The sequence below is a fragment of the Emydura macquarii genome, unplaced genomic scaffold (assembly GCF_026122565.2).
Source record: "Emydura macquarii macquarii isolate MOO-44397 ecotype Brisbane River unplaced genomic scaffold, CSIRO-AGI_Emac_v2 contig_691, whole genome shotgun sequence".
Taxonomy (NCBI): domain Eukaryota; kingdom Metazoa; phylum Chordata; order Testudines; family Chelidae; genus Emydura; species Emydura macquarii.
Genome location: NW_027130828.1, coordinates 9,191,603 through 9,204,863, shown reverse-complemented (window position 1 = coordinate 9,204,863; position 13,261 = coordinate 9,191,603). Strand labels below are relative to the sequence as shown.

The window sequence follows — 13,261 nt, the reverse complement described above, 5'->3', positions numbered from 1 at the left end:
CAAGGAGTTCCACAGATCACTCTTGTCCACATGCTTGTTGACCCCTCCCTCAAAGAATTATAGTAGATTGGTGAGGCATGATTTCCCTTTACAAAAACCATGTTGACTCTTCCTCAACAAATTGTATTCACCTTTGTCTCTGATAATTCTGTTCTTTACTATAGTTTCAACCAATTTGCCTGATACTGAAGTTAGGCTACCGTTCTGTAATTGCTGGGATCGCCTCTGGAGTCTTTTTTAAAAATTAGCGTCACATTAGCTATCCTCCAGTCATCTGGTACAGAAGGTGATTTAAATAATAGGTTACATACCACAGTTAGTTGTTCTACAGTTTCACATTTGAGTTCCTTCAGAATTCTTGGGTGAATACCATTTGGTCCTGGTGACTTATTACTGTTTAATTTATCAATTTACTCCAAAACCTCCTCTAATGACACCCCAATCTTGGACAGTTCCTCAGATTTGTCACCTAAAAAGAATGGCTCAGGTTTGGGAATCCTCCTCACATCCTCAGCTGTGAAGACCGCTGCAAAGAATTCATTTAGTTTCTCTGCAATAGCCTTATCTTCCTTGAGTGCTCCTTTAGCATCTCGACTATCAGGTGGCCCCATTGGTTGTTTAACAGGCTTCCTGCTTCTGATGTACTTAAACATTTTTTTTTGCTATTACTTTTTGAGTCTTTGGCTGGCTGTTCTTCAAATTCTTTTTTGGCTTTCCTAATTATGTTTTTACCCTTCACTGTAGACCCATGTGCAGGGAAGACTGTGACACTGATAAAATGCTGTCAAATACACAAAATAAACAAACGGAAGTAATAGAAAAATATTCTTTTTTTTTTTCAGTTGGTTATCTTAGGTATTATTTGAAATGTGTCAGTAAAAGTTCAGACAAAAGTGATTTTTTTAAATTTGAAAGCGTTCCTTTAAAAATCTCAAATTCAAAAAGACATATTAGCTTCCTAAATGAGTAAGATTTAATGGTTTCTTAGGTTTATTGTATTAAAAACAAGTTGCTATATGCAAGGACAAGGATATCATGAGATATTTACTGACTCTCTGCTGAATGAGACACGCACTTCCAGAGTGACTTAACAATACAGGAGGGAAGTGACAGCTACAGTAGTTAAATTGTCCCAGCAGTCCTGATTCCTACGCTAATGCTAACTAGTAAGCTCAAAACTGGTCAAGTGCAGCACACTTCACCTCAGTGAAATAAGCTAAAATCTTCTCCCCCTACGAGCTAATAAATTCTGCAAACACGGGGACGAACAGGACAACATCAATAAACCAGTGTCTGGAACTAACCTGGTCCCTTTTTATGCTTACTTTGCATTCTCAGCACATGCTACAGAGCAAAAGGCCAACTCTTCCTCAAGCCCTGTCAGGAAATACTGTGCAGTTCTGCTATAAAGGGAAAGGGGAGCAACTCTGGGGAATATCTGGGGCTGTGCGGGTCCCTCTGGTTTTTGCCCTACGTGATGGTAGAAGGCAGCTTCTCTCTTTTGGGGCTGAAGAGGGGGGTGCCAGGAAGGAAGAAAGGGGAGGATTCTGACCCTCTGGCTGTGGAGCTTGTCAGTGCCAGCTCTCGCTCAGGCTGCTATGGGGGGAAAGATTTACCCCCTTGTATTTTCAGTATTTTTTATTGTTAAATTTTATTACAAGCCTTTTTAGAGAGCAACATCTCACCTGACTGGTTTGAAACATTGGATACAGCTCTCCCTTCGGAAAGCCTTCTGTGGCAGTGCATTATACAAGGACAACTGACCCTGCCCAAGAACAGCCTTCAAACCACTGGATGGCTTTAACTGAGCAACTTTATTCCAGCAGCGACTCTTGCTTCATAACAGGGATGGGTTGGGAATGGCTCTCACTCTCTCATCCCTGACCTGAACTAGCAGGGAGAACAGGCAGTCACCAGCATACAACACTGCACCTACCATTAGTGTTGTCAGTCTTCCAAGGACGAAGAGGCTGAATTTGGCTCGGGTAATTGTAACATTCAGACGCTGAAGACTTGCCAGAAATCTAAATAATGAAACAAAATTAAGTTGCTGGACTATTTCTTCCAAGACACTTCACGGCACTTTAGTTCTCATTTCTAAGAGGTGACAATCGCTGAAATAAAAACAAATGCTAGCTACAAAGAAGGTAGGTATTCCTCCATCCCCAGTTCCCACTACAGCAGCCCTCCCCTGAAGGAGGGACCCTGATTGTTACCCATACTCCCTTTGCTACTTCAATCCCCTGTAGAAAATCCCCCTGGCTTCTGCTGCTGCTTCCCTTCCAAATGGAATCTCCATCCCTCCTGGCACCCACTACTGTTTCTTTCAGCTTAGAACAGTCTCCAAAGTCTTCCTACTCCCTCTGCCACTTCCCTTCCCTGCAGACTCACAGATGGAAGAGATCAACCTTATTTCTCCTGTCAAGACTTTGAGCATCCTTTAGACTTGAACTGAAATAGATTAATAATATTTGGTATGATTAATGTGAAAACGTTCTATTTAATAATTCAAAACTGTGCTTGAATATTTTATTTATTTTTAAGGTGACCTGCAAAGGAGAAACACACTGGTTTGTGCCGTTTTTGCTTTATCATGGTGTTTGAGATCTGACGTTTTTATTCCTTGCCAAAAAAGTTTTCACGTTGGAAATATCAGGTCCTGTCTACCTTTTTTTTTGCCAGAGGACTCTACAGATAACAATTACATCATTATAAAAGAAGATACTGAAACGTGAGCAGGGCAGGAAGGTTTTACTTATTATTTAAAGTTCCATTTTTGTTAGCACCTACTTAATTCAAACTCCTGACATACCTTGCAGAAAAAAGCTCTTTGTGAAAGACCAGCACCCACCCACTCCTCCCATGAGGACTGAGAAAGCTCCCAACTCTAGAGTCTACTCTAGATGAGGGAATTTGCAAAAGAAAGCCTCATCAGTGCTGACACCAATTTAGCGGAACAGGTCCCACAGCAATATCTGGTGTTACCACCATGCTAATGAGACCTATTTTTCAGAAGTTTCACACACATGGTAGTAAAAACACTGAAACCCAGAGAATAGTCTATGTTAGAGCTCCCACTAGTGGAATTTCTGGGGTAAAAATTCCCTAATGTGAACACCATGCAGTGTTGTAGGCCCAGGACAACTTGAAAAAACGAGAGTTCTGTAGCACTTTAAAGACTAACAAATTTAATTTCTGCAGGCATAAGTTTTCGTGGGCTATAACCCACTTCGTCAGATGTAAGGAACAGAAATCAGACTGGGGGTATATATACACATCTAAGGTTAAAGAACAACAATGGGGAAGTTAGGTATAAGCAAAGTCCATTCAGTTAGAGTAGTTGAGGCCTATTCACAACCAACTGATTAGGAGATGGGAATGTGTGAACAGTGACAATTACTTCTTGTAATGATATAACCATTCCAAGTCCCGAACTTAGTACAATTTGAGTTGCTTGAACACTGTCCTACAGGCCTAGCATAGCTTCAGTTGCTTGCTTGGCTATTCTGACCCCTGTAGCATGACATCTTCCAGTTGGCAGAGACTGAATAACTTTACAGATGTCTCGGTTTCTGCAGAGCACAGCAAATAAGACAAAATACAGATACTGTATGCTTGCAGCTGCACATAGATAACGGTGATGGGAACGACAAGTTATCCTTGAACATCTGGGGGTACACTGTTTTATTGCCAAGGGGCATACTTTTACTCTGCCCCTCCTATCACCAGATGTTGTTTTGACGACCCCAATTATTACAGTGAGAATGGAATGTAGTTAAGGGTGGAAACCCAATGTATGTAATTAGCATATATGAATGAGAAAAAGATAATTAGGTGAAGGTTGTTTATGGAAGGGTATAAGAAGTCACCACTTAGACAAAGGGGGGCGACTCCATCAACACCTGACTCCACGGGAGGTGATGCTGGTTGGACCAGAGGATCCACTGACTCCCTGGCGGGGCCCCTGAAGAAAGACGTTCCTGTATACAGCCTTCTGAGTGACTGCTTAGCTCTCCAGGCTTAGTGAGTATGATATATTATAGTTAATTTTAGGCTTTGTATATAACTAGTATATTTATAGAAAACCTTGCACATTAAACCTTATTGATCTGCAAATCAGGCGTGCCGTGTCTCACTGGTATCCACCCTGATCACAAAGTGTCCAGAATTAACATGCAGTTCTCCAGCAAAAAATGGGAAGACAACTTGATATTCCTGATATTTTAAGGTAAAAAATCTAAATGGGTCCCTTCTCCCCCAATTAAAATATTTTTTCAGTGCTACTTCTTGGACAGTTTTCTCCCTTTGCAGGTCATCTTTCCAGTGAATTTAGTGCTGGACTGTTAGCCCTGGAGATCACTATAAAATAATCTACAGCACAGGCAGCGGTGGTGCAAATTTTCCTTTAACATCTTGCCAATGTGGTTGGACCCTGCTTGGAAGAGATCAAAGTGATTAATACTTAGGTCTTGTCTACATGAACAATTAGACTACAGAAAGCTGGGGTGTGAATTTATCTCATACCAGCCTGCCATGGTCTGTCCACCTGCACCCTCCCTGATGCATATTAACAGTTCATTAGAGCACTTTTGAGTTAGTCCCATTTCAAAGAGGGCTAGATCAAAGTGGTCTAATGAACTGTTAATGTGTGTCAACAGTTACAGCTATATAGACAGGTAGGTCTGGTCTACACTAGAGAGTTTTGTCAACCAAAGTCAGCATAATTCTCTGCTCCACTACAGACTGTGTGTGTGACCGTGGGCAGGTCACTAAGCTTCACTGTGCTTCAGTTTCCTGTATACTGTACAATGAGGATAATACTTCTGTACCTCACAGGGGTGCTGAGAGAATAAATACATGAAAGATTGTGAAGTGCTTGGAAATCTACTGAAAAAAAGCACTACGTAAGAGTTAGGTATTTCTATAGCACAGTCTGTCCAGAGATCTAAAACCACTTTCAGGAGATCAATGGGGTAGAGTAGGGGCAAACTGACCATTAGGATGCTTAAGTTGGCTGGTAGAAATGAAAGAACATCAGCTACAGATATTATCTCCCTGATATTCTCTTAATGATGTTATTCTGCAGAGAACACAAGTCAGTAAAGTCTCTACTTGTGTGCAGACTATTTCTAGGGTATCACTGGAAAAGAGACTTCAAGTCACCATGCCTTTTTAAAAAAAAAAAAGCAAAAGAAAAAGTAAGACATACCCAATTGACCCTTGTGTGCTGTTCGCTCTTACACACGTCACTATAATGCAGTCTTTCTGTCGACCCTGGAACCCGTCAACTGTGTCTACTTCCCCCATTCTAGGAGAAAGAGGAATTGTGAGCTGTTCGAATTTTCATCTTTGGTTTTTAGCAAAGTGTTTATCCCAATAACCTAAGCACTTTTATCGAAGGTTAACATTTTAAAATAATCCATGCTGTAAATTAATCTGTTTCTAACAAAAAAAAGATATATTGCGTGATCCTTCCTTCTGAAAACATTTGCTTTCTTTTTCTGACACCAAAATTATGCTAGAATACTGTCCAGGTTCACTGTAGTTCAGGAATCATTTGAAGTATGCTAATTAATCAGCTTTATTCTGAACAGCTGCATAAATTAGAGAACATAAAGAGATACACACTAGAGAATGGTACCCAAGACCTCACTAGTACTATTAAGAGAAAAAGCTTTGAACGCTGCTCTATGCTTGTAATAGCTTAAGCAGTTGCAGCCAATTGTCTTTGCTTTTTCTCAGCACAAAAAAATTTAACTATTACAATTTCTACCCTATTGCAATATTTGACAGAGGAAAAAGCAAAGATGACTCCCATCCAGAGGATCTAGTCCTAGTTAGAACCTTTAAGGTACTTTTACCTATTCTTTCCAAACTCTCTCTCCAGTTCTTGTTGAATCATCTTTTTCTGTGCACTGTAAGGGGTGATTATTCCTATTTGACGAAAACCAATATCATTCTTTTTTTCTTTAATCAATTTCATTATTTCCATCACCAGTTTCACTTCCTGGGGATTAGCAAAAGAGCTGAACAAGACAAAGAGGAAGAAAAACAATGTCAAAATCATGTATATATTGTTAGCTATCCTTCAAACTCACTCCTTTAGTACAACTTATGTGCTATGATTTACTGTGCCTCTTCATGCTTTAGCCTTTTGAGATCTCTGGATGAACAACGTTGCAATGCACTTGCAAGCAAACACCAAGGTAGGACTGACATACACCCATGGGGAACATCTCCTATGAAGGGGCTCGGTTATTGGTTCCACGTGAGCTCTAATGTCTGGGGACATTGTAGACGAGGGGAGTGAGTGTGTCTTATGACGGCAGAACCTGAGAATTCAGTGTCAGAGATCCTAGGGGCCTGCAGAAATGGTTCTAGAGTTAACAGTGTGAGCTGGCAGCTAGTGGGACACCAAAACAGGTTGCAAGGGACTCAACTCTATACTGTCACAAAGTGAATACTTATTTATACTGGTGTCCATGAATCACAGAAATGTAGAGCTGGAAGGAGCCTCAAGAAGTCATCAGTGCAGCCCCCTGTGCTGTGGCAGGACCAAGTATACCCAGACCAATCCTGACAGGACTTTGTCCAACCTGTTTTTAAAAATCTCCAGTGATGGGGATTCAACAGCCTCCCTTGGAAGCCTATTCCAGTGTAATTATCCTTATAGTTAGAAAGTTTTCCCTAATATCTAACCTATATTCCCCTTGCTGCAGATTAAGCCCATTAGTTCTTGCCTTACCTTCAGTGGACATAGAAAACAATTGATCATTGCCCTCTTTATAACAGCCCTTACCATATCTGAAGACTTATTAGATCTCCCCTCAGTCTTCTTTTTTCAGGATTAAATATGCCCAGTTTTTGTAACCTTTCTTCACAGATTAATTTTTCTAAACCTTTTATCATTTTAGTTGCTCTCCTCTGGACTCTCCCCAATTTGTCCAAATCTTTCCTAAAACGGAAAGCTCAGAATTGGACACAGTACTCTAGCTGAGGCCTCACCAGCGTCAAGTAGAATGGGAGAATTACCACCTATGCCTTACATAGGACACTCCTGTTAATACAACCCAGAATGATAATAGTCTTTATCGCAGCTGGATCACACTGTTGACTTTCTTTCAGTTTTTGATCCACTAGCTCCCAGATGCTTTTCAGCAGTACTACCCCCTCGCCAGTTATTCCGTGTTTAGTAGTTGTGTATTTGATTCTTCCTTCCTAAGTGACGTACTTAGCACTTGTCTTTATTGAATTTCATCTTGTTGCATTCAGATCAATTCTCCAATTTGTCAAGGTCGTTTGAATTCTAATCCTGCCCTCCAAAGTGCTTGCATGCCTCTCAGCTTGGTGTCATCTGCAGATTTTATAAGCATACTCTCACTCCATTATCCAAGTCATTAACAACAATATTGAATAGTACCAGACCCAGGACTAATCCCTCCCTGCAAGACCCCACTAGGTATGTCCTTCCAGTTTGACAGCAAACCATTGATAACTACTCTGAGTATGGTCTTTCAAGCAGTTGTGCACCCATCTTATAGCAATTCCATATAGACCACATTTTGCTAGTTTGCTTATGAGAATTTCATGTGGGACTGTGTCAAGATATATTATGTCTACTGCTTCTCCTCATCCATTAGGTGAGTAATCCTGTCAAAGAAGGAAATTAGGTTGGTTTGGCATTATTTGCTTTGACAAATCCCTGTTGGCTATTCCTTATAACCCTATTATCCTCCAGGTGCTTACAAATGGATTGTTTAATCATTTGTATCAGTATCTTGCCAGGTATCAAAGTTAGGCTGACTGGTCTATAATTCCTCAGGTCCTCTTTGTTCCCCTTTTCAAAGATAAGTACTATGTTTGCTCTTCTCCAGTCTTCTGGGACCTCACCCATCCTCCAGGAGTTCTCAATGATAATAACTGTTCCCAGATGGTTTCAGCTAGTTTATTAAGTGTCCTAGGATGAATTTCTTCATGCCCTGCTAACTTAAATATGAATTAGCCTGTTCTTTCCCTATTTTGGCTTGCATTCCCTTCCCCTTTGTTGTTAATATTACTTGTGCTGATTATCTGGTTCCAATTAACCTTTAGTGAAGACTGACAAAAAATAGGCATTAAACATCTCAGCTTTCTTGATGTCATCAGTTATTAGCTCTCCCTGATAAGTAGAGGACCTACACTTTCCTTTGTCTTTCTCTTGCTCCTAATGTATTTAAAGAACCTCTTATTGCTTTTTGTGTCCCTTGCTAGGTGTAACCTTAAGCCTTTCTGATTTTGTTCCCACATGCTTGTGCTATTTTTTTGTTCTCCTCCTCAGCAACTGGTCAACTTTTCCATTTTTTGCAAGATTCCTTTTTGATATTCAGATCATTGAAGAGCTTCTGATGGAGCCATATTGTTCTTCCTGTCTTTCCTTCCCATTGAGATATTGAAGACAACTGCAAACTATTATCTCCCTGAGAAAGTGCCAGCTCTCCTGAACTCCTTTTCCCCTTAGATTTTCTTCCCAGGGACCTGACCTACCAGTTCTGAATTTGTTCTCTGAGAATGATACAAATAGTGAAGATACCAGTCTGGACACTTGCATGAAGAAAACATAAGGAACAAGACAAAGCAGAGTTAAGCGCAAATAGTTAGTGCTACATGCATTTTGTGTAATTTTATTTAGAAGACAGTAAAACTTTAAACGGAAAGTGAGTTGAGATTTCTCTATTCACATTGTTTGCTCAACCAAAATAACACAGCCATGTGACAATCAGACACTAGCACTCTCTGTCACAACTACTCAGTTCCAGACAATAGCCCTTTGAACCACACTCAAACAGCTCAGGATTCAGCACAAACCACAGTGGAAGAGCTAAGTGCCAGCAAACTTTATATGGAGAAGTCTAAAGGTCTGGGTTGAGCACAGCCAGAATTAATCTGAGGGAAGCACTTTGGAACTCCCATGCCCCCCCCACCGACTAAGTGGGAGGAACTGGAACCATTCAAATGTTATTATGGATTGACCTTGGACAGTCATGGAAAGCCCTGGGGACTAGCAGAGGGAAGGAGAAAGGGCAGATGACCTTTACTAACATCAACATTAGACTTAAAGACTTGTGAAACACTACCTTGTACCCACAGCAAAGAACGTGGGTTCCAAACTGGACATGAAAAGAGTTAGAAGAAAAAAAACTGACTCAAAGTGTGTGGAGTGATACTCATTCCAGGTGGTAAACAAGCTGCTCAGAGGATCTCTGGTTCATTGCAAGGTAAATACACCAGGTAGGAAGCCTTGAATCTACTCAGATATACAGTCTGTAACACCCAAGCCCTTTTATAAAGGCAAGATAATATATTTACTTCAGATTCATGCCCTGAGTAATGACATTCTCTCATTGCTGAATGTTAAAGACAGGTCTTTAGTTCAGAATGGAGCTTTGTCTACGTTCCGTGTGTGAAAAATCATTCTGCAGTCAATCATCCCAATAGATTTAGAATTTAGTGGAGAAGAGAATGAAGAACTTACTCATTATCCCGTTTCTCATGACCATCTGCTACATCGAAGACCAGATATGGCTGGAATAGCCAATCTGAAGAACACCTGATCTCTTCTGTTGCTCTGTAAATAATTATAATTATCACCATTGCAACCAGAAAGAAGAATTCTGAGGATTGATACATCACTTATTTACTATGGGTAAAAAAATGAAAGACTTTCAGCTTCTCTTCTACATTCCATAATTCCTTGTTTCATCAATATATACACCAAGGCATGAAATTCAGCTCTCGGTGATAGAGAATTAGACCAGTTTTTGAAATAGTGATCTAGTTAATTCATGCACCCAAGTCAACAGCTGGAAGAAGGATATGGGCGTTTCCACTCTAGGTATGCAAACATCTGTTTTCCTCTTTTGGAAAGAAATCCTCAGGGCAAAGAAATACACTGACTGATATGTGGGGAAGTAACTCAGTGCTGTTTAGTTTACACTGGAATACCACTTACTATAAAGCAAACAGAATGCTACCCACCTGTCAGTCTTTAAAGTCCTGCCATAAATGTAATTGGATGGGAAGAGGCAGATATCAGGATGCATCCTATATTGTACAGTCAGCTGCATAACTGGCAGCTTCCCTATAACATTCTGCTGCACCTGTTCCTCCAGGTGTTTGTGTAGGCGAGCCATCATAGACTGATCATAGCCATACTCTTGAGCTTTCTGCCAGAAGGAAGACACAGGATTGACTTCTGTGGAGTTAGGTACATTTTTAACTTCATCATAAGAAATCCCACAGAACTTAAATGTGGAGTTTAGACATTTGTTTCACACCTCTAACTCACCAACAAGACACTGAGTTTGAGAGCGATACAGATATTTATCTTTACGTTTTCACAGTTTGTATTTGTCAATAAATCTGCAACTTTATTTCAGCAGAATTTTACTAGCATTAATCTGAGTTCATCTCAAACCGGAAGCTTATACTTAGTGGAACTTTTGAAAAAAAATAGATTATGTTTTTTATTAATCTACCCAACAAGAAAAGTTTCCAACCTGCAGCTTCAGGTTGAAAGAAAGCTGCGTGCTGTATGAATTATATTTACATTTTTTCCTTTCTTGGCTCATATAGATAGGAATATAAAAAGCTCCCCTCGGCTTGAGTGCCCAAACTCCAGCCTGAGCCACAATGTCCATGCTGCTATTTTTAGCGAACTAGCATAAGCCCTGCCAGAGTGAGTTTGTCTACCTGCGCTAGGAAGCTCACTCCCAGCTGCAATAAAGACATACCCTAAGCAACTTACTTGACCAACATCACACAGGAAGTCTAGGGCACAGCAGAGCATCGAACTGGTCACCTGAGTCCCAGGCTAGTGCCCTGCACACTAGACTATCCCTTTCCTCCTTTTATATTTTATATGTTCAGATGGTCAGACCGAGCCTCAGTTACATACTTTGTGCAGTGTGTGCTCTAGATGTTACTGTCCGGTTTCTATTTCCATTATACAACTCCATTACCAGAGGGTACAAATTCAGTTTCAGTGCTTACCATAGATATTACAGTAGGAGGCAGTTGCTTGGGATCTCCAACAAGGACAAGTTTACTACAGCGATGAGTCAGTGGAATTAGAGTTTCAACCTCACATGACTGCCCTGCCTTTCATATCCACAAGCAGGAATAAATGAATTAGGAGTTGTAAGCCAAAAAGAAGAAAAGTAAGTGTTACATTCCTTGTAACATACCCAGAATAACCCAACTCAGACACATTCGTTTTTCAAGTTTTTTTTAAAAAAGGAAAGATTGCTTTGCTTAAGAAATCTGATTGAAGAAAACCAAAACAGATTGCTTTCAATATTAAATTACATGCAAAGCAAATATTCCTTGTTCTTTATAACAGATACATTTATAACCCATCGAACAGGAAGGTTCCTAAATTTTTTTTTTATTTATTTTTTTTTTTGCTGTGCCCACCTTCAGAGATTCACGTCCCATGTGTGTCCCCCTCTTTCTAAGGAACAGTATTTCTGCGGATGTCTGTGGTCCAGGCGGCCATCCTAGTCAGAGAAACCTGCTGCTCCATGGCCCAGGAGCATTGCATTCCAGGGATATACACACAGCCAGGTCCCCACCCCCGCGGACTCTCAAATTCACTCACAGGCCAGGCCACAGGCTCCTTTGGCCCTGGCACAATCTCAAGTACACATGTGCAAGGGGCCTGTGGAGGCAGGTAGGAAAGAACTACCTCGCAAGAGGGCGCATGCACTTCAGCCTCTGCAGAGGTGAGCAAGCTGAATACCCCCTTCCACCTCCTGCACACAGAGCAGCCACGCTCCCTTGGTCCTCCTTCCTCCTTGTTCTTATAGCCTTGCGGCAGCAGCTGAACCAACAAACCCAGCTAGTGAGAGGAACTCTTATTCTATTAACATTTTGAAGAAAAGACAAAATTCTGAACCATTCAGGTCCTTGTGCCCTTAATAACCTTGTTGTGTTGCCACAGAGGGGGGAAAACCAGTGGTTTAGATTAATTTAAAGAAACATCCCACCTGAATAACAGATACATTACAGCAGTAATGAATTTTGACACTGTCCTCACCGTCTATAGGTCTGGGATCTAAGTGGTAGAACACAGACTCAGATGGTTACTACTATTAACTAGGACAAAAAAGGCATATCTAAAGAAGGCCTCAGACCACTGGTTGAGCCACAGTGTGTGTAGCCTTATCATTCTTCTTCCTTAAGCAGATAAGGATATAGTTTTGGGATCTGAGTCTGGCTCTGGCACTGAGAAGGAGAGCCTATCACCAGAAGCCGCAAAGCAGTGTGCTGAAGAAAGGCTGTGACAAAAAACATTAGCTGATAATGGATATTTCCCCATCCTTCCAAATACTGTGCTGCAGCTGTTGCCATCAATAATAAACTGATTATAGTTACTAATAGCTTTGCTGACCTCATCCACAATGACACAGCTGAAAGGGTCATGTCCTTGCCGGCGAAAAGCAGACTCCAGCAGAAAGCCTCCACTTGTGCTCAACGTGCAACAGATAATGTGGGACTCCAAGATGATGCTAGCCTGCACTTCCTGAGGGCGCCCTCGGACCTTGGAATACAAGGGCAGGACTCTTAATATCATGTCTCTTTTAGACAGATTTCAAATATTCTTAATCATCTGTTTTGACTTTCTGATCCACTTCTACCAGTTTGGCCAATTCAAACAGCTAAACATATGGTTACACTGAAGTCAGCTCCTTTGGAGGGAAATTAGCTCATACCAAAAGAAACTGAACATGAAACAAATATTTCAAATCCGCTTGACCAAGGTTTTATTCTCTTTAATTCCCAAACACAACATCTCTGTGCAGTTCACAGGACACTGCAGTACAGGATGTAAACTTCACTGAAAGTGTATTTTTATGTCTCTATGCTACACAATCCAGACTTTACAGTTGTTGTATTAGAATTAGTTCACCATTACCACATTCCTCAAGTCCTTAGGACAAAGTAGGGAGTCATGGAGAGCCTATATCTGTTACAGGACAAACATTCATGATGCCTTGGACAGTTGCCTATATTTTGGCCCTATTTTCTGCTTTCTATAAAAGAGCTCTGCATCAGAGCATGTTTCCACCTCCAAGGGCACATAAAATAACTTTACGTAACTCCATAAGCCAGGTAATTTCCCCAGTTCCTGTGTACTGACTTGCTTAAAAATGTTTAAGTGTATTTTGCTTTTGACCAGATGTTTAAGAGCAGGCAGGTGAAGGGAAAGAGTTCATATATAATA

The 13,261-nt window shown here is 40.8% G+C and overlaps 1 protein-coding gene across 2 annotated transcripts in view; it reads right to left on the bottom strand.

Annotated features, from left to right (window-relative positions):
- SETX (senataxin) overlaps window positions 1-13,261 on the bottom strand; it is a 51,050-nt gene that overhangs the window by 5,082 nt on the left and 32,707 nt on the right. For both annotated transcript variants that reach the window (XM_067541910.1, XM_067541911.1), the window contains exons 18-24: window positions 12,428-12,577; window positions 11,029-11,136; window positions 10,015-10,202; window positions 9,512-9,604; window positions 5,862-6,026; window positions 5,210-5,308; window positions 1,937-2,024 (exon numbers count right to left, since the gene is read on the bottom strand). In XM_067541910.1, coding sequence (XP_067398011.1) covers window positions 1,937-2,024; window positions 5,210-5,308; window positions 5,862-6,026; window positions 9,512-9,604; window positions 10,015-10,202; window positions 11,029-11,136; window positions 12,428-12,577 — 891 coding nt within the window. The remainder of the gene's footprint in view (window positions 1-1,936; window positions 2,025-5,209; window positions 5,309-5,861; window positions 6,027-9,511; window positions 9,605-10,014; window positions 10,203-11,028; window positions 11,137-12,427; window positions 12,578-13,261) is intronic.